Raw genomic sequence first — 21,313 nt, forward strand, 5'->3', positions numbered from 1 at the left:
GTCTACAGAGATCCATCTATAAAACCTCATGCCTCAAGGAATCTGTTAGTTTTTCAAGTGCCACAGCAGCCTTTGGCCTTTGTCAAATCTATCTATGACTCCAGTTATAAGCTCTTCACATCTTTCACAAGACTGGGAGCCTTGCTAATATTCCACTCACAGAGATTTGTTTATTTAAAAGCATTTCTAAAGCACTTAGGGTTCTTGTTTTTTGGTTTTTTTTAGTGGCACACGGTTTGTGCAATATAAAAACCCAACACCCCCTTTTTTTTAAAAAAAGCAACCTAAAACTAATGAAAACAGCAAAAAAGCAAATAAAACAGATTTAGGGGGTTCATATCCCTAAAAATGGGTCCGATCCTATGAGTCAAAGAAAGCCCAAAGAAAAAGGTAAGTCTTCAAAAGATGTCTGAAGCAACAGATGGTTGCTGTGTCACATATGGCAGAGGGGGGGGGCATTCCACAGAGCAGGGAGAAGGGGGGAAAATGCTAGTTTCCAGGTCACCACCCTAGGTTATTCTGCAGGGGGCAGTGCCATAAGTAGAAGTTCTTCAGATGATCTAAGTGATCTAAGGGCAGGTGGTCTAGCCATGCTTCAACCCAGAGCTTAGAATAAGACTACTGCAAATAACTGGGGGGTTGTAGCATTACTGAGAAAGGTAAAGGGACCCCTGACCTTTAGGTCCAGTTGTGGCTGACTCAAGCCAACTAAGCATGACTAAGCTGCTTCTGGCGAACCAGAGCAGCACACGGAAACACCGTTTACCTTCCCGCCGGAGCGGTACCTATTGATCTACTTGCACTTTGACGTGCTTTCGAACTGCTAGGTTGGCAGGAGCTGAGAAAGAGCAATGGGAGCTCACCCCGTCGCAGGGATTCGAACCGCCGCCCTTCTGATCGGCAAGCCCTAGGCTCTGTGGTTTAACCCACAGCGCCACCCGCGTCCCATTACTGAGAAAAGGTAGAAGCAAAAAATATAAATCACTTACCTCACTTGGCAGAATAGGAAGACCACAGGCTGCACATTTTGGCGCCAAAACCCTTTATAAAAAACAAAAAAAGGCAAGTTACAAACATGAAAGAGAACCCAGATTTGAATTGTTTAAAAATATTGTTTCATTTTTTTTTATAAGATATTTATAGAAATTTTCAAGATATTACAAAACACACACAAAAAAAGAAAATACAAAATAAAAATATTTAAAAACAATTCATTCCTTCCATTACTTAACCTTCATTTGCTTAGTTCCAGGACCTCCTCACACCTCCCTTTTTTGTATTCCAGTTCATTTATTTCATTCAGCAAATCCCTCCCCTCTTTATGTATCCTAATCATTAATCATAAAGTATTATATTTTTGGATTTTTTCATATTAATCATCCATTTTATCATATTCTTTGTAGCCTTTCAGCTAAAGTTCGCTTAGTTTCTATCCAACATCATTCTAACATTCATTAATTTTACAATATTTCTGTAGATAGTCCTTAAACTTTTTCCAATCTTCCTCCATCGACTCTTCTCCCTGGTCTCGGATTCTGCCAGTCATTTCCGCCAGTTCCATATAGTCCATCACCTTCATCTGCCATTCTTCCAGGGTGGGTAGATCTTGTGTCCGTTTAAAAATATTGTTTCAATGGGCATTGAACACTTTGCAGATTCTCCAAAGCACACTGGGGTACCAACCTCACATTTCCCCAGTTCTAGTGAAAATGGGAGCGTGGGAAAAGGCTGGTGCAGAGGGACTCCTAGAGCAGAAGGGGGCAAAAGGGAGGTTGGAATCTCCTGGGAATCTCTTGAGCGATTTGCTGCAGTAGACTGGCAAGGGTTTCCCGACTCCAAATTGTTTTGAGAACAGCAAGCTACTTGTTGCATGTAAATTAGGCTGCGCAAATGAAGAAAACTAGCCAGGTGTGGCCTTTTGTGGGAAACGACAATGAGCAGATTTGGGTTTCAAAACCAATTCCTGGACCCTGTTCTTTAATTCTAACTGCGTGTCATTTGAACCTGATTGGTTGCTGGATCTTGGGATTCTAGGAGATCTGAGAATCCTGAAATCTGCTCATCTCTGTCCTAAGGGCAGAAGATGATGAGAATATAGGTAAAGGGACCCCTGACCATTAGGTCCAGTCGTGACCGACTCTGGGGTTGCGGCGCTCATCTCGCTTTATTGACCGAGAGAGCTGGCGTCCAGCTTCCGGGTCATGTGGCCAGCATGACTAAGCCGCTTCTGGCAAACCAGAGCAGTGCATGGAAACGCCGTTTACCTTCCCGCCGGAGCAGTACCTATTTATCTACTTGCACTTTGAGGTGCTTTCGAACTGCTAGGTTGGCAGGAGCAGGGACCAAGCAACGGGTGCTCACCCCGTCACGGGGATTCAAACCGCCAACCTTCTGATTGGCAAGTTCAAGGCTCTGCGGTTTAACCCACAGCGCCACCCGCGTCCCGATGAGAATATAGGTTGCTAGAATTTTTACATTACTTGATGCACCTTCATGATCAGCAAGCAATACTGCCTTCCTGTGAATACACATATTTACTTGCAAGCAAATCACACTGATTTCAGCAGCTCTCGCTTACAGCCACGTCTGTTTAGATCCCCTCCCCCTTACTTGTGGTAATCTCGGACACAGTAGATTTTGTTCTCGCTGTCTACCGTGAACGGCACTCCATCCAGACATTCATTGCAGATCACACAACGAAAGCAGCCAGGATGGTACGACTTCCCCAGAGCTTGCAAAATCTGCAATAAGAAACAGGAAAAAGCTTCTGAACGAGTATTCAGGTTTTTTAAAAAATGCAATACAGAAGCAATTGCAAAGGAGTGTAAGGAATATATAACGATTACAACAACATAAGGATGCTTGTAAATTGTTCCCTTAATGGTGCTCTGCTTCACAGCAACCATGCCACCACATCAGGAATCCTGTAATTAATTTGAGCAATTTTGGTAGGAAATTACTGGCAAGAGGCAGAAATGACAGAGCAAATATCTGTCGTCGTAATTCCGGTGGAATTTGAAGCAAGCGAAACAGCACCCAGTCTGAAAAGACAGGGAGCAGGCAGCAAGAGTGAATTCAATCAGGACACAGAAAAAGAGAATAGAATTCCCAAACAACTATTGCGAGAAAACTCAGGTAAGATTTAAAATGTCTTTATTTTTATGCCCCGAAGGGCTGCTCTGGATTACAGCAACCAGCTGTTTGCTGATTCAAATTAGGCTGGAAGTTGCATGTGGCACCTGGGTTTAGCTTGTTTTTTCTGGCATACAAGTTTATGCAGAACCATTTAGTTAAGCGATTGACTAAAACCCGCCTGATTCCTTGACTAAGGTTTCGTTAATCAGCAGACAACCCTCGTTAATCAGCAGACAACCCTCGTTTGCATTCCAAAAGCCCTCCCCATTGTTAGAGAGGCTACAGTGGAAGCATTAAGAATCATGTGCAATCACAAGAGATTACAGAAAAAAATGAAATCAGCACTCTCCTACATATTTTGTTTTACAGGATGTGAGCATCTGCATACCTTAAAAAATGCACACACAAAAATTATAAACAAGACAAAAAGCACACAATTGGATTTAGTTTGCTTTCCTCATTTTCCTTATTTCTCATACAATAAGAAGTGGATGGCATAGAGCAGCAACATTTCATTCTTATATTTTCCATTTGGGACGTCATTCTAAAATTACGGGGACTTTCCCTCCATAGCGTGTTTTCCACACACAAAGGTCACTTACCATGTCCATGATCAAATGGCCACATATGAAACACCTGTCAGCTGATTGCTGGAAGCCTGAATACTGTAGTGGGAAAAGAAAGTATGCTTAAACCTTTTGAGTAAAAAGCATGAGCAATATTTTCCTACTTTCTTAACTGGAATAAGGCAAGCTGACCAGGGTGCATAGCCACTATAATGTCTCTGGGCACATGATTCCCCCCCAAAACAGCTTTTATTACTTTCTTTAAAAGCTTCCTTCCTTCAATTAAAAAAAAAAAAACATATTCCCAAATGCTAGTGCAACGAAGAGACAATGAGAACAAAGTCCCCAGTTTTAACCTCATTTTAGCAACAAAGACATTAGGCAATCCGCAGGCCTTCAACCTCAGACACTCATTTGCCTCAGTAGGTTGGATTAAGTATTGCTGAAATAACATATGTGAACACTAGGGCTGGCTTGAAAACCACTTGTCAGCTTAATAACACGGTGTATAAACAACCCTTGTGGACAAGCTCATACATATGAGGCTCCTTTATATCTCAGACATAATCTCATAATTATATATTAGGTAGCCAATATATGACTGTCCAATTACTGCCACTCAGTAATTGCCCAATCATTAGTAGTAAAAGCAACATGAATAAACAGCACGCTATGTTAAGTATAACTGGTTTAATTCACACTGAAATGGGAATTGCTGAAAGATTCCATTGAAGCCAAGAGGAAGAAGTGGTCTCTGGGCTCCTTAATGGGTTGCTGTTGTTCTCAGGTAGCTCTGACCCAATGTTTTAACCTTAGAACACATGAGAGTGATCAAATGTCAAGTTTGTTATCTCAAAAGGGTGGTTGCTGAAGACTTTCTTCCCAGACTCAGTGAGAGTGAGGATGCAAATGAAGCTCTCCAGGAAAACAGCTCCAGGCAAAATGGATGCTGAAAGGAGAGACAGACCCCTGTTTGGAATATTTTGTAATTTATAAAATGCTGAGCCTATGCCTTGGACTGGCATATGTCTTACGGAACTGTTTGGATGTAACATTAGATGTTTTGGTTTTGATTTGGAGAAAGTTTGGCAAGTGAAGTTTTAATTAAACATATGAGCTTCCATTGCTCAGTCCCAGCTCCTGCCAACTTAGCAGTTCGAAAGCATGTCAAAGTGCAAGTAGATCAATAGGTACCGCTCCGGCGGGAAGGTAAACGGCGTTTCCGTGCGCTGCTCTGGTTCGCCAGAAGCAGCTTAGTCATGCTGGCCACATGACCCGGAAGCTGTACACCGGCTCCCTCGGCCAATAAAGTGAGATGAGCGTTGCAACCCCAGAGTCGGCCATGACTGGACCTAACGGTCAGGGGTCCCTTTACCTTTACGGGCCTTGACAATGTTTCATATCCAAAAAGGAGTTGGGTTTCATGCATCCAGTAGCTTTAAACAGTGCAATATTAATATCTGCAATAGACCTAGATTTGCTATCTATCTATCTATCTATCTATCTATCTATCTATCCATCTATCTATCTATCTATCTATTTATTTTCCAGCTAAGATAGGTACACATGAGGACCGTGTGAACAAAAATCTAGAATCTATACTTGAATCTTGCACCTGCATTTCAGTCCGTAAGGACAAGTAAGGGAAAAGTACAAATCACAATGCTGCAATTCTTTTTGGGGTGGGGGTGGGGAGTCATCAGCACTGATTGCCTCATTTAAGATCCTCTCTGCTTTCACAAAGGTGCTTAATCAGACACAACAGATAAGAAGAGGTGTTAATTCATGCCTTACTCATCAGATGTCAAGGAAATAAACAACTATCTGACAATTAGAAGACATCTGAAGGCAGCCCTGTTTAGGAAAGTTTTTAATGTTTCACTGTGTTTCACTGTGTTTTTAATATTCTGTTGGGAGCCGCCCAGAGTGGCTGGGGAAACTCAGCCAGATGGGCACAGTATCAATAATAAATTATTATTAAAAATCCATCACTCTAGCAACATGTAGGACACATAACGGGACCCATTGCCAGTGGGTTCTCCACCCTGCAATCCTCAACCTCATTTAGCATTCCCTCCACCAGCAACAACATGCAAAAGCCTGCAGCTTACTCACCAGGAAGTCTTCTTCACAAAACACTTTCCCATTAACAAAATAAAAGGCTTTTCCTCTCAGCTTCCGACCTGCAAGGGAAAAAAGGGGGGGGGGGGGAATATGATCAAAGACCAATAAATAAAACATCTGAATGCCACCAATGGAAGCCAGAAAGAAAGATGCAGTTTCAAGGCAACTAAACGCTAGGACAGATGCCGTAATCCTGACCTGTGCTTTTTTGTGCATCCACAATTCCTTACTGCAGAACTGTAGTATGAAGACGCAAAGGCTATATATCATTCAGGGCTTTTTAATTTATAGTGTAACTCCAGGCTAGGACCTGTGTCGTCATTATACTGCACAGGTGCACACAGGAAGTATTTGCTCTGATAGCTTAGTTGCTAAGACCGTGGTACTGATAACGCCAAGGTTGCAGGTTCAATTCCCATATGGGGCAGCTGAATATTCCTGCATTGCAGGGGGTTGGACTAGATGATCCTCGGGGTCCCTTCCAACTCTACAATTCTATGATCCTACTTTAAAGGTAAAGGGACCCCTGACCATTAGGTCCAGTCGTTGCCGACTCTGGGATTGCGGCGCTCATCTTGCTTTATTGGCCGAGGGAGCCGGCATACAGCTTCCGGGTCATGTGGCCAGCATGACTAAGCCGCTTCTGGCGAACCAGAGCAGCGCACGGAAACGCCGTTTACCTTCCCACCAGAGTGGTACCTATTTATCTACTTGCATTTTGATGTGCTTTCGAACTGCTAGGTTGGCAGGAGCAGGGACCAAGCAACAGGAGCTCACCCCGTCGCGGGGATTCGAACCGCCGACCTTCAGATCGGCAAGTCCTAGGCTCTGTGGTTTAACCCACAGCGCCACCTGCGTCCCTATGATCCTACTTTAGAGCACCATTTCACCTGGTGCTGGCTTTTGACTCTAACCTGTAACATGAGCCCCACACTTCCGTCCATCTCATTCTTCCTTCCCACCCTCAACTTTCTCATCTTAGAAAATGTGAAAAACTCGTTAAAAAAATAGAATAAAATGGGAGCAGCACTGCTATTGCAATCCATTTTCGGCAAGGGCCGTGACCAATTATGTCGGTCACAATTCGCCAATTAAAGAGAATGTGTTAAAGGATACAGAGGTGGCGATAGCAGGAGATAAACATTTCCCTATACCTGGCTCATCGCATTAACACCAGATGGCGCCTCTCGTCAAGGCAGGAAAAAATAGATGTTCAGTCCTTGTGGGATAAAATTATTCTGTAAATGTCCACCTTTTAATTTTAAATATTCCCAGTGCAAGACCCAAATTGTATAGGTTGTATCTGGTGTTGCTCCGCTGATAGTAAGCCTTCTGAATAGGGAAGGAGCTTAGAAGCGTTGGATCTGAATATATACAAGCAGAGGATGCAACAGGTGGAAGCCTCCAAAGATCCTTTGTCCCAGGGAAGGGTGGTTTGCACTGGGCACAACTGTCCTTCTGCCCATCACTGCTGGTCACTGCCAGCCTCGTGCCGCAGAAGGAAGCTAGCATGGCTCTCTCAGCGCAGAGCTCCAGGGCACGATGCTTTGGACCCAAGCTGGACCCACTGCTGTCATGTGACGTGCAATCTGTTGGTCCCTCGATACCTTCTTCCCCATTGGACGCACTCAGCGGGGAAACCCTGCTGGTCAGGGGCCAGGCTTAGGATTGCTGCCCAAGGTAGGTACCAAACCAGGTAGGTAACATCCTGCTTGGGGAATGTGCTCCCCAGAGAACTCGCCTCAACACCTCACTATCATTTCAGTACTGGGCAAAATTATTATTTTTTAAAAAAATATCTTCCTAAGCTTTTATACACTGCCAACTTTTCGAGCTACATGGTTTGAAGCTGCGGTGTGTGTTTTTATTGCTTCAATTCTTTATCACAAGTTGTTTTTTGTGTGGTTTTGTTTTGCAACAGTTGTACCGTATTTTTCGCTCTATAAGACGCACCAGACCACAAGACGCATCTAGTTTTGGGAGGAGGAAAACAAGAAAAAAAATATTCTGAATCTCAGAAGCCAGAACAGCAAGAGGGATCGCTGAGCAGTGAAAGCAGCAATCCCTCTTGCTGTTTTGGCTTCTGGGATAGCTGCGCAGCCTGCATTCGCTCCATAAGACGCACACACATTTCCCCTTACTTTTTAGGACGGAAAAAGTAAGTCTTATAGAGCAAAAAATACGGTAATTTTTAAAAAATCCTTTCGTAAGAAACCCTAGGAATGCTGACTGACCAATGGAGGAAAGGATGCATGCTTGTTTGTTTATATAAGTACCTATATACCCCGTCCCCTTGCAAAACAATGGAGCACTGGACAACAACGGAGCACTGGACAACAACATGAAAACATTTAAAAGCAAGCCAAAACGATCATCAAAACGACTGGCTACTCCTACTCCAGAGTCATTTTAAACATCTGTATATGCCCGTTAGCATATATATATTTCAAGAGAGGCTTGAAAGTCAAAAGCCAGGATGCCTGCTGAATCTCTGCTGCAGGATTGTTCCACAGCAATGAATGCCCCATTTCTGGTTGAAGCCAATATGGCCTCTGAAATATGGGGGACAACTAACAGTGCTCTTCCAGAATATCTCCGTTATTGGGATATTTGAAATAAATAAATCACTGAGCAATCAGAAGCAAACTGGACCTGCACATAGCCATTTTATCACTTTACATATTATTTGGTTTTATAATTGATTCCGGGGCTCACCTCTCATGAAACTATAGCTCAAATTATTCCCTGATAATGTGTATGGATCATATTCTGCCAAGGCCCATGTGTTCTGGGCACTGAATTCCATATTTACAGAGAACTTCTCCATCCCTCTACACAGCGAAAAGGTTAACATATGAAACAACCCTCCTGTTACTGATAATAAGGAAAAGCAGGGCTACAATTATATCGCTTGGGGAAGACGTTTTACTGGAACTTTACAAGATGTCCCTGAAAACTCTGGGTCTAAATCTCAAGGACTAGCCTGCGAGTCACAAAAGAAAATGTGCCTCAGGAACCCAAGCCAGTTGGGTCTCAATTCAATGGTTTAAAAAGCTCAAGCGATTATCAAAACAAGCAGCTGTCTGAAGGCTTTTTGGCTTTTTACAGCCAATACTTTTCAAAAGGGCAGGGAAAGAACGTGAAGGGAGGACTTTGCAACCACATGAAATACTCCCACTTCAGATTATTTTTCTGGGCGATGAAAGCTCTCACTAGGAAAAAACAGGACGTATCTTGGATAGCTACCACTTATGTGACAGACACAAGTCACTTAACAGAAATTCTGCATCGTGCCTGTCTTTTAACTTGGCAGCAACGATGTGGCTATGACAGAACGATGCAATTTGCACTGTTTATTATGTTCTGTTACCGCTTAACAGAATATCAAATCTCGTACGAAAGGTGCCTACAGTTTTATAAGGGCCAAATCCCAAGAATCTTTTGCTTCACTGTGCTGTCTCGCATAAATATGTCTGAATGTAAAAATTAAAAAATTGAAGTGCAGACGACTGGAGCCAACGCAGCTGCCAGATTAACAGTTAAAAATAAAATTAAAAAGTCAGTGCAAGCCTTCTCAGAATATGCACCACTAAGTTAAACAGAGCTTACTCCCAAGTAAGTGGTTATAGGATTTCAGCCTAAAGCAATGTGATGTGTGGAGCTGCAGTATTCTAAAATAAGGCTCTTTTCATTCTTATGAAGCTGTGATATTCTGAAATATAAGACGTTCTCTTACTTGAGAGACATAATATGGTTCTCAAGAGACAGAGGTTGTGCTTTATTGCATCAGACCACCTGCATACCTCTTTGAAGACATGCACTGAGGGTAAATTCTGCTTACTATGATGCCCTCTCATAGAAATGCCAGACAGCTTAATTTATGGGCTTCTCCAGAGACAACTAATTACTACTACAGAGAGGCTGGGTCCTGAACTCTTGGTTCCTAGCAATACTTCAAGTCCACTGTCTGCTATACTCATCCATTTCACTGCCAGCCAGAGTTCATGCACGAAATAACCACGTTGGTATTTCTACTGTCCTTTTTTACTGACTGTAATTACAGGACATGTTTTCCCTTTGCAGTTTGTAATTAAAGATTTGATGCCTGTCGCTTGTGCACAGCTGATCCATTTAAGCAACAGTTCTCATTCCCTCATACTTAAGACTTAACAGTAGCATGTTTTTATCTTCTAGATGCCCCTCTTTATTATCCAGTGGACAGCAGGGCCCATATAATCAAAATGAATTTTGGACTTTGGACCTCTGTAATATAAAATTCAGATTACCAAAAAGAACCTAACTCCACTGAACACTGTGGTACTCAGTTTCATTTACGTCAAAGGAGATGTTTTATTCGGTCTGAACATGCTCCTGAACCCACATCAGGCAAATAGCAAATCAGTCGCCAGCCTCCCTGTGGTCAGCATCAATCCCTTGCACTTTTGACCGTTTCCTATTTTTGTACTGGTTCTGCCCATGCTTATTACCCTAGTTCAAAAAGAAACCAAAACAAGCCCAAGCCAACAAGGCAGACAAGAGAACATGTCTCTCATTAGCATTTGAGTTAGATCTCCGAAGATTTTAACATACCAAGCTAGGTACTCAATACATTTTCAAAAAAAACCCAACAAAAACATACAGCAGGGATTTGGGAAAAGTTTGAAGTTCATGGAAACTGTGAAAATAGTATTTTAAATATTAATTCTGAGGGCAATCATCCCAACTGTATTCCAGGTGAAGGTCCATGGAATGATAAGAGTTTTATGGTGAATCTAGCTTTGGCTTTGGGTCGACATTGGGGGAGGGGGAGTGAAGGGGCTTTTCATTAATTAAAAGCATTTACATCCACTTTTCCACCTCAGAAGTATATGGGGGGTTGTTCAGTGAAACAAAACCAGGTCCATTGTTTATCTCACATTCTCCAACGTTTTCCTGGAAACTCTCCTGAACCTAGGTATAAGCATTACATCAGAAGCCAAGTATAATGCTCTAATGTCAACAAAGATACATCAATACAACCATGTTAAACTGTTTAAAGATGAAAATGAATAAGAACTATGTTACAAAAAAACTCCAACCCTCCTCTGATGAAGGTACTATCCCTTTCCTCAACAATCATTCTCACCTCTGTTATTAAGGACAGAACACCAAAAGAACAAAATTCTATCATTTCTATTTGCTGGCATAACTCACCCCCTTTCCAAGATGTGAAAAACTTCAGGCTCCAATTGTGGGTTTTATGATTTACCTAACATCTGGAACATCAGTTCCCCTGCATGTCAAACGTCTTCTTTTTCGTTTTTAAGCCTTTTACCTCTCCTAATTTCTTTCAGTCATTTAAAGTACTTCCTCTGCATTTTTTTTATTTTTATTTTTTGGCTCTCATCGTTCCTATCATGACCTCATGGTTCAAGACAGCTCAAAATATGCTCAAACATATGGCACGAAAATGCCAAGTCTATGTGGCTTATACGACATCGCTGGGAAGAGTTTGCATTCCAAACACATGTGTGAAACTAGACAACAAGTATCAAAGGGTCTCTGGCATGTGAAACGATACACTACATGGTTTTCAAGGCTTATTTCTGTGACGCAGTAAAGTGTGCCTGTCTTATGAATTATGGCCTGTATCCAGAAGAGCGATTTTACTGATCCTTCAGCAAGCCATATGTGCAAGCTGCTAAACTGCTTCTGCAGCCACATGCAAAAAGGGATGTGACCTCATTTCTCTTGTGCAAAGGGTTTGCGTCAGAAGGAAGCTGATGAGGTGTGGTGTGTTACAGCCAGTCCCATCAGCAATTCCTGAAGCAAACCCAAGTACTGGAGTCCTCAGCCATAGCTCTTGCCTCCTCAAGTTATAAAAGCCTGTCCAAGAGAGAATACAAAGCGACTTCCTGTATACAGGATGGCGACTCAAGTTTAAGTGGCAACTGAGTTAGCTGCATTCTGTAGAATGCAATCTTCTGTAGAAAACATATGAAGTAGGAAGGACAGCTGTCCTTCACAATAAACCCACGTAAATATATGCCTGAGAGCTCCAATTTGATTTTTGACTTCTTGGGCATTTTAAGGTCGCAGATCTATCATTTGCATTTTTACTGAGGGCAAGAGCCTTGTAATGGCTAGCAAAATATGGCAGAGTCCCATTCACATAGAGAGGGTTAACCCTGACATTCATTTGATACGGAATAATACTAATTATATATGCAGTGCATTTATCCTCAATGCCAAAATACAAATCCCCATATAAACCCAAGCATACCTTTTTGCAAGCAAGTGTGACTGAAATAAATGGGGTTTACTTCCAAGGGTACAACCTATTTATAGTGTAGAATTTAGAACATTTGTAGCTCTGGGCAGCTAAGCCTGCTTATTTAAATATTTTTAAACAGAAGCCTAATCAAGATGAGGACATGGGAGCAGTTTAGGTTTAAAAGGGAATCTATGGTATCAGATAACGTCATTCATGCCAACGTGCTCCACTGTCGTGCAGAAAGTTCTTCCTGATGTTTAGTCAGAATCTCCTTTCTTGTAACTTGGATCCACTGGGCAAGTCATCTGGCCTGGGACATGGCAGTTTCCCAAAGGAGAAGGTCACTAAAAGCAGACAAGCCCCTTGGAGAGACAGCTTGTCCACCAGTAGTGGTGTTCATAGGAACATGGGAAGCTGATATGGAGTCAGAACCCTTTCCCCCATCTAGCTTAGTACTGTCTACACCAGGTGTGACCTTTGGCTCTCCAAATGTTGTTGAACTACAATTCCCATTAGCCCCAAAGGACCTGGCCAACAGTTAGGGATTATGGGATTTGTAGTTCAGCAACCTATGGCAGGCCAAAGGTTCTCCACATCTGGTCTATACTGCCTAGCTAGCAGCTCTCCAGGGTTTGAGGAAGGGCTCTCTCCTAGCCGTAGCTGGAGACACCAGGGTGTCAGGGACCGGACAGAGGAAGAATGGTGGAGACCGCCTCCCCAGCCTGACCCTTCCAGAGAAGAAGACGACAGTTCAGAATTACAACAGGGGTTTGAGGGAGATCATGGCTCAGAGGCAGATGAGGGGGAAAGCTGGGAAATAATGGGAGAGGAGGAAGAAGAAACACCAGAGGAGGGGGGAGGAACAACTGATAGACACAGCGTCTTTAGAAAGCATTCCAGACCCCCCCTCTCCCAGCAACTGGCGAGCACTCAAAGTAGGAGAGCAAAGAGCTCAAAGGCAGAAGGCACTTCTCAGCACCCGTAGTGATGACACATGAAGGAGAGGGAGATGGTGGAGACTCACTCGGGGCAACGCCATTATTCCAAGAGGCTGAATTCCCAAGCCTCTCTCTGTGAATATTGAATAAAAAGCAGTTGGTACTTTTCCTTGTCTTATCTGTTCCTGGCAATCTGCTGTGAGGGTTGGATCCACTGCTGCCTGACACAGGGATTGAACCTGAAGCTTCTGGTTTGCAAATCTGATTCTCTACCTCTGAGCTACATCCTTCCCCTCCAAAATGCCAGCCATGAGGTGTATTCTTTGGCACACATTGGGTTTGCATGAGGTGTCGAGTTCAACACACCCAGCCGACTCCCCACATCTCACACTGGAACCCTTTGCAAGTTTCAGAGATTCTCCAGTAGACAAGTTGCCATGAGAAGGTTCCCTGAAAGTAGAAGTCTGAAAAGCCTGTGCGCTAAGCCTTTGAAACCGGTGTAAGATGACAAGAGCTTGTGTTTCAACTATTATTGAAGAGATGCTTATATAAGCCTGCAAGGCACGAGTAAATTTAGAGTTTTATATAAAACGCATTCCCGGAAACAGTGAAGCATTTATCATAACTACGAGTACAAGAAAGAATGGAATCCCTATTTTGGGAAGTGAGGTACAAGGTCCTAAGTATATATACTAAAGAGCCAGGTGGCCTTTACTGCCACTGAATACACACTAACGAACATCCCTCTAAATATAAACAGGTATGACTAAAATAGTTGTCTCAATGGAAAGAGACAGAGACCATGAGAGTGGAACGCTCTCTATTTCCAGCAGAACCATAAACCTATTATTATAGGACTCCAAACACTTACTAACTCCCTGTAAAACTGTTACTCTTCCATCTATGAAATGGGAGGCAGGGGAAGAGAAAATCTAACCACCAATCTAACATCAGAGAAGCTTATTTCCCAATTCCTGATTGGAGTCCCATCTACCAGTATGAGAAGGAGGTTGTTCACCTGATTTTTCAGCCCACTGGCTGAATATTTTCCTCAGTCCAGCTGCTGAAGATGGTCAACAATGTATTGGCTCTGGCCCCAAAACTGGGGAGAATATGACTGAAGAAGCTGGCTGTCATAATCAAAAAGTAGACACAAAGATGTGGGAAGACTGGATAGATATTCCAGGAGTTCACCATGCAATTAAAAATCCCTTCCTAATTAAAAGGAGGCAAAGATTGTGCCAGGAATGCAAAAGTGCTGAGGGCCTAGGTCTCCCCACTCCTGCATATCTGCAGAAGTGCACATGTGAAAGAAAAAAATGATGAAGAGTTAAGGCAGCATTTTAGGAGCCTCTGCTAAGTTTTGGAGATCAGCAGATACCTGACTTTGCTGGCCTCTGACATCAGGTTTGTGCTCATTTTTTTCACTGCAAATCTCGTCTCGCCTGTAAACAGAGAAGCTTTTCCTTGATATAACAGATACTTACTACATGCCCCACAGGTAAAGCATCCGTCATGGTAGAGATTCCCCATTGCCTGGCAAGCTTGGTTTGCGCCATAAACACCTTTGTTGCACTTCACGCAGGTTCCTAAAGAAGACACAACCACAGGTCAGATGAAGACTCCATAACACTTAAGTAGTAATCCAAGCATGGGAGAAATAGAGTATACCCACGAGAGGCAGGTGTATATTATGGTTTGGTTTAGAAACCAAGCTGGTGGAAAAACATAGTTCCAAACATAAAAAGCATAAGGGTGTTCAATGTACTAGTTTATTTATAAAGGCAGATAGCTGGGAACAAGCAAACATACTTTTAGGAGGTAAAATTGTTTCACTTATCTGAAGCACATTCTGTTCATTTCTATAATCTGTTTACCCTAGTAGTGCTCACAGATTTATTTTTTAAAATTACTGTCTTAGGTAGCTTGATGTGAACAAGTAGAAAGTTGCACCCTTTTTTTTTCTTTTTGCCAATTGCCAAAAGAACAAAGTGGCTCAACTATAAGGGGATTTTTCTTCCTTCAAAATCACATGTTTATCCTCATTTCAAGGCCACATTAGGAAGCGTTTCATATACCCTGTGGGTATAGGACGGTACATAAATTCAATAAAAATAGATAGATAGACGGGTAGATAGATGACAGACTGACAGATAGTTTCTGTATTCTGGTTTTTGCTTTCACAAATACATATGGTATGTTCTTACCCATTTCCATCTGGAACAGTGTTTTCCCAAACTTGGGTCTCCAGCTGTTTTTGGACTACAAATCCCATCATCCCTAGCTAGCAAGACCAGTGGTCAGGGACGATGGGAATTGTAGTCAGAAAAACAGCTGGAAACCCAAGTATGGGAAACACTGACCTGGAAGCTCCAAAACAAATAGAACCAGAAGGGCATATTTTGAAAAACGATGGCATTCTAGGGCTTAATTTTAATGTAGCTTGATCACAGACCTCAAAATTCAGAAGTTACTAGTTTCAAAAGGCCCTGTCAAATTGCTCTTCTGGTCAAAGCTAACTGCTCTGACTAAGTCAGCAGGAGTAAGGCAGAGGGAATATGGTCAAAGGCAGAAATGGCTCTTCTACGGAGTTTCCAATTAACAGTACTGGTTGAGATGCTTGTGTACCTATGGGCAAAACAATGTAAGCAGTTAAGATGCTTTGTAGAGGTTTGCTTTGTCAGCAGTGTGGAGAGGTAAAGCAGTTGTGGGAACAGCTTTCAAATCTCTTTTGCAAAAACCGTGGGAATCCGTGGTGTTGCACAATAATAATAAGAAAGAACTCTATGTTGATTTGCTACTCTTGATCAAAGATCCTCTGCAGGTGCCGTGTGATTTTTTAAAAAAGGTTTGCATTCAACACCTTTTTTTTTTTAACACCCTACAAAACTTGCCTCCTCAGTTTATAATGAATATTCTACAGCTAAAAGGTGTGGAGGAAGGAGGGGTTGTGAAAGTATGGTCTTTGAATTAAGTCTGTGAAAGGTGCTACAATCCTTTCCCCTCTTAATAGCACCAGCAGTATTTTGCCCTGAATAAAAGTACTGTCTTTTGCTTCTAAGGCTATGTACGTATTTATAGTCGTCATCGTCATTCATCACCTTCCATGCAAGCATCACAAGGTAATGTTCAGTAAAAAATAGCTCAAAACAGTTCAAAACAACACAAAAACCAGCAGATATGTTGAACAAACCAAATCAAAATGGCGGAGACCCATTCATCCAACTGGGAAATAGGACTTCAACTGTTTCCACAAAGCGCAAATGATGGGCGCCTGTCATATCTCAATAGGAATGCTATTTTACATATATAAAGAATAGTTATGACATTACGATCTTTGTGATAGGATCTTGCCTTCTTAAAACAATAACAGATGGGTATTTGAATTTTCTTGTCTCATGGAGAAAACAGCTGCAAACAGCCTCAGCCCAGTATACCTGAAGAAGCGTCTCCACCCCCATCATTCAGCTCCAAGGGCCTTCTGGTGGTTCCCTCCCTGAAAGAAGGGAGGTTACAGGGAACCAGGCAGAGGGCCTTCTCGGTACTAGCACCCGCCCTGTGGAATGCCCTCCCATCAGATGTGAAGGAAATAAACAACTATCTGACTTTTAGAAGACATCTGAAGGCAGCCCTGTTTAGGGAAGCTTTTAATATTTGACGACTTATTGTATTTTAATATTTTGCTGGAAACTGCCCAGAGTGGCTGAGGAAACCCAGCCAGATGGGCGGAGTATAAATAATAAATTATTATTATTAGTGGAATAGGGGATGGGGTTAAGCACTCTTCTCCCTTCAACAGATTCCCCCAATCCCTATCCCCACACCAGCAGCTAGTATTAAACCTTTAAGGCACATACAGACCCAACCAACGATTTATCTGTGTTGCATCTGCTTGCTCACTCAGATGTTTATCTGGGCAAGCATTTGGCAAAGATCATTTTAGCAGAATACTTAAGAACGTGCACTTTAAAATGTTTAACATGCCTTCTTATTTTTTTAGACTTAACTGCTTGAGCCTAGCAACGAAATGTAAGTAGTCCTATTAGTCTCTGTGTGCTGGCGGCCTCTCCCACCTAATCTCATGGAATTCTATTTAGGAAATAATTTTTTTGAAACACAGTGGTACCTGGGTTCTCGAACTTAATTTGTTCTGGGAGTCCGCTCGACTCTTGAAACGTTCGAAAACCAAGGCGCGGCTTCCGATTAGCTGCAGGAGCTTCTTGCACTCAAGCGGAAGCCGCGTCAGACGTTCGGGTTCCGAAAAACGTCCGCAAACCGGAACACTCACTTCCGGGTTTAGGGTGTTCGGGAGTCGATTTGTACATCAACTAAGCCATTTGGGAATCAAGGTATGACTGTATAGGCAGCAACAAAGAGCACACATAACGGCACAACAAGGTCACTAAAGGAAGGAAGAAACTCACGGATTATGATGGTTAGTGGGGGGAGGGGCAGATGTGTGGAGTTGTCCTAACAACAGCAATATTGCTAGAGTTACCTGGATGGGGCTTGGCAGGTTGGCAGCAAGATCGGGGCTGTATGGACCCAACGGCATGAGGACCAGATGGGCACCCCCAGCGCATCACCGGAGCTCCATCCTTGTTGCTGTTTTTCAGCAGTGCTGTTGCTCTTGGGAGGGTGGTTCTGGACCCACTGGGGTCAATTTCCAAGATTATATTGCTTAGACAGTGATAAGAGAGATGCTTCCTTTCTGGAGTGGCTTGTGCAACCACAAAGAAATTGACAATCAGTTCTGACTTGCAATACTGCAGTTTACTCTATATTCAAAGGTAAAGGGACCCCTGACCGTTAGGTCCAGTCGTGGACGACTCTGGGGTTGCGGCACTCATCTCACTTTACTGGCCGAGGGAGCCGGCGTTTGTCTGCACACAGTTTTGCCGGGTGTGTGCATGACTAAGCAGCATGACTAAGCCGCTTCTGGCGAACCAGAGCAGCACATGGAAATGCCGTTTACCTTCCCACCAGAGCAGTACCTATTTATCTACTTGCACTTGACATGCTTTCAAACTGCTAGGTTGGCAGGAGCAGGGACCGAGCAACGGGAGCTCATTCCGTCACGGGGATTCGAACCGCCAACCTTCTGATTGGCAAGTCCTAGGCTCTGTGGTTTAGACCACAGTGCCACCGGCGTCCCTACTCTGTATCCAAGCGATTGCTAAAATAACCGAACGGTAAGATCATTTCCAGTGCTGATACTGTGCTTATTATGCAAACTTTACATTGTAAAGGGTTGTGTACGTGAACACCAACAGCACAGTCCTATGCATGGCTGCTCATGGCGTCAACTGTGCTCAGTGGGGCTTGCTTCCAGGTAAAAGTGCATAGGATCGCAGTCGCACACAGTATTGCAGTACACAATAGATCTAGGAGGGCATCTGCCTTCGTTTAATTAATTTTGCTGTTGTATAAAATCTGCTTCTCTGAACAAGATCTGTTGAAATCCACATGTGTTGTTGTTGATACTCCCTTGTTATTGTTTGGCTGTTTCCAAAAGAACATATTGTTGTGATTTTTCTTTTTCATTGTTGGTCATTAATTGCAAAAAAGGGGGCAAATGCAATTATGGAAAACACCCTTAATATTGAGAGCCTGTGTGGTGTAGTGGTTAAGAGCGGTGGACCACATGCAGCTGCTGGGTGACCTCACACTTCTCTGAAGTCTCTCAGCCCCACTCACCTCCCAGAGTGTTTGTTGTGGGGGAGGAAGGGAAAGGAGATTGTTAGCCGCTTTGAGACTCCTGAAGGGGAGTGAAAGGCGGGATATCAAATCCAAATCCAAACTCTGTAGCGGAAGTTACTATCACCGTTACAATTCTACTGCTTTGTTTACTTTGTTCCAATGAACTCCGTATGAGCCACTGAAAACACTCATTTGGACCATTTTATGCACATTATAATGAAATTAACAAACATGACCATGTTAGGGCCATTACGTTCAACAGGTCTACTCTGAGCAAAACTTGGCTAAATAACTCCAGAAGATATTCAAGCTGAACTCACCCATGGTTATTTCATGCTACCGCTATGGGGAAACATATAGGCACTTACAAAATGGCTTTTTCTATGAGTTGTTACACACAACGCAATCAAGGGAATTTTAACTATACCTCTTCAACTGTGAAGTGTGAAAACCCCATTCAGTGGACCAGAATGTGGTCTAAACGCCCCCTTAAATCCATATCAATGAGAAGGAGAGAACTCACTCTGAAACTCATCTACAGGTGGTACCTAACATCAAGGAAATTAGCACTAATACGCCCAGGAACCTCACCAAAATGCTGGAGAGGGTGCACCTCCACAGGCACATATATACACATGTGGTGGGAATGCCCCAAAATCCAACTATTTTGGACAACAGCCATACAAGAAATATGTAAAATAACTAAGCAAGTGTTAGAAATCATCCCAGAACTGGCTCTACTAAACATCTTCCACGACAACAATGCCCATTTACACCACAAAGAACTCATAACCCACCTACTTTCAGCAGCCAGAAACACCATAGCCAGACACTGGAGAGACCTGTCAGGAGTGAGCATTGACCGATGGTACCAAATAGTATGGGAAACAGCCCTACTAGAAAAATTAACCAATAAACTGAAACTGACACGGGGACAAATAGAAGAAGACACCTTCACCCCGGTATGGCTCCCCTTTATCACATATACAGCCCAACAAGACAATGACAAGAATCCACCAACAGCATACGAATCAATATGGCTAACCTGATTCAAAAACACCCACCCACGCCACTCACACACGAAAACAAAGTTCACCACAGCCAATCACAAACAAGCAACCACACCCTAGGCCAACCCCAATTTCTCTCACCACCAAAGGAACACAAGCGAATAGCAAAGAGAACCCGCACAAACGACACTGACACTACCCCCTGCACATTAAGCAAATTAGAAACATCGCCTCCCGACCCCACCCCACTCGCCTCCCCCCCCTCTTCCTAACGTAACCCTAATGTCTCAACAAATGAAACTGACCTATGGAAAATGTAACTTGAAAAAAAGAGACATTGCGCATACCTTTGTAAACCAAGAAAACTTTAATAAAAATATTTTTTTTAAAAAACAACAACTGTGAAGTGTGAATACGAGGAACAGGTTTTTGGAAACATGTGCATCATTACAGGTCACACTCATCAGAGAGCAGGGATTGGCTGTGGTTTCCAAAGAGTGTGTTGCTATGTGATATATGAAAAACTCAAGATTTTTATCATGCACATGTTGATTCATCAAAACAATAAAACAAAATAAGAGCTGCTTCCAAGGTTTTTTTAAATTTTTTATTGCAAGTACTTTTCCAAATCATAATGCATAATGACTTATTGGAAGGCAGATGTGGGTATCAAATAAAACCTAGGGACTCCTCTGTTTACTAATCTGTTTCTCACAAGTGACTTGAGAGAACATCCCAAGACTTGAAATCATAATCTGGGGAGTGGCAATAAGATTCCTCTAGAGAGGCAGCTAATTTAAATTGTGATTTACTTCTCTCCAGCACTGGATATTTCTCAATAAATCAGCTACTGGGAAGAGTACCAAGTCCACCGCTCTTCCCTTTCCCAGACTATTTCTTGAAATGAAGTTTCACTATGACTCAGGATCCCATGCCAGATTGGTTTCCTGCAGTAATTTCCAGATCGAAGAACAGATGTTTTCTGCTGGTGGCAACGCAGAGAATTAGGGTGGGCCTGATTCTCAGGGCCGTTTACTGAAAGGACACAGGCCCAGCATTCATATGATGTGCTGAGCTGAACGGCAAGAGCCTTTTGCATCTTGTGACTGCAGAAGATGTTGTCACAAGACAGCGCATTCGCTTTATTTTCCTTCCACCCAAAAATGGACATACACCAAATTCCACTCTTCTGCTAAGTGCCTGCACGCTGCTTTCACTTTACCATTGCAGTTGTTTCTCTCCTTCTTGTATGTTACACTGGAAACAGACTTAATGGAACCAGTAATAAGTTCTTTGTTTGATAAGCATTCTGGGGGTAAATACAGTGGTACCTCGGGTGAAGAACTTAATTCGTTCTGGAGGTCCGTTCTTAACCTGAAACTGTTCTTAACCTGAGGTACCACTTTAGCTAATGGGGCCTCCCGCTGCCACCATGCAATTTCTGTTCTCATCCTGAAGCAAAGTTCTTAATCCAAGGTACTATTTCTGGGTTAGCGGATTCTGTAACCTGAAGTGTATGTAACCTGAAGCATCTGTAACATGAGGTACCACTGCAAGTCCATTAAGGAAGAAAAGAAATACAGTGGT

The 21,313-nt window shown here is 42.8% G+C and overlaps 1 protein-coding gene across 3 annotated transcripts in view; it reads right to left on the reverse strand.

Annotated features, from left to right (window-relative positions):
- LIMD1 (LIM domain containing 1) overlaps positions 1-21,313 on the reverse strand; it is a 43,145-nt gene that overhangs the window by 3,894 nt on the left and 17,938 nt on the right. For all 3 annotated transcript variants that reach the window (XM_080975866.1, XM_080975865.1, XM_080975864.1), the window contains 5 exons: positions 14,504-14,605; positions 5,817-5,884; positions 3,738-3,800; positions 2,611-2,741; positions 990-1,041 (listed from right to left, as the gene is read on the reverse strand). In XM_080975866.1, coding sequence (XP_080831992.1) covers positions 990-1,041; positions 2,611-2,741; positions 3,738-3,800; positions 5,817-5,884; positions 14,504-14,605 — 416 coding nt within the window. The remainder of the gene's footprint in view (positions 1-989; positions 1,042-2,610; positions 2,742-3,737; positions 3,801-5,816; positions 5,885-14,503; positions 14,606-21,313) is intronic.

Source organism: Podarcis pityusensis, assembly GCF_964106645.2.
Source record: "Podarcis pityusensis genome assembly, chromosome: 12".
NCBI lineage: Eukaryota > Metazoa > Chordata > Lepidosauria > Squamata > Lacertidae > Podarcis > Podarcis pityusensis.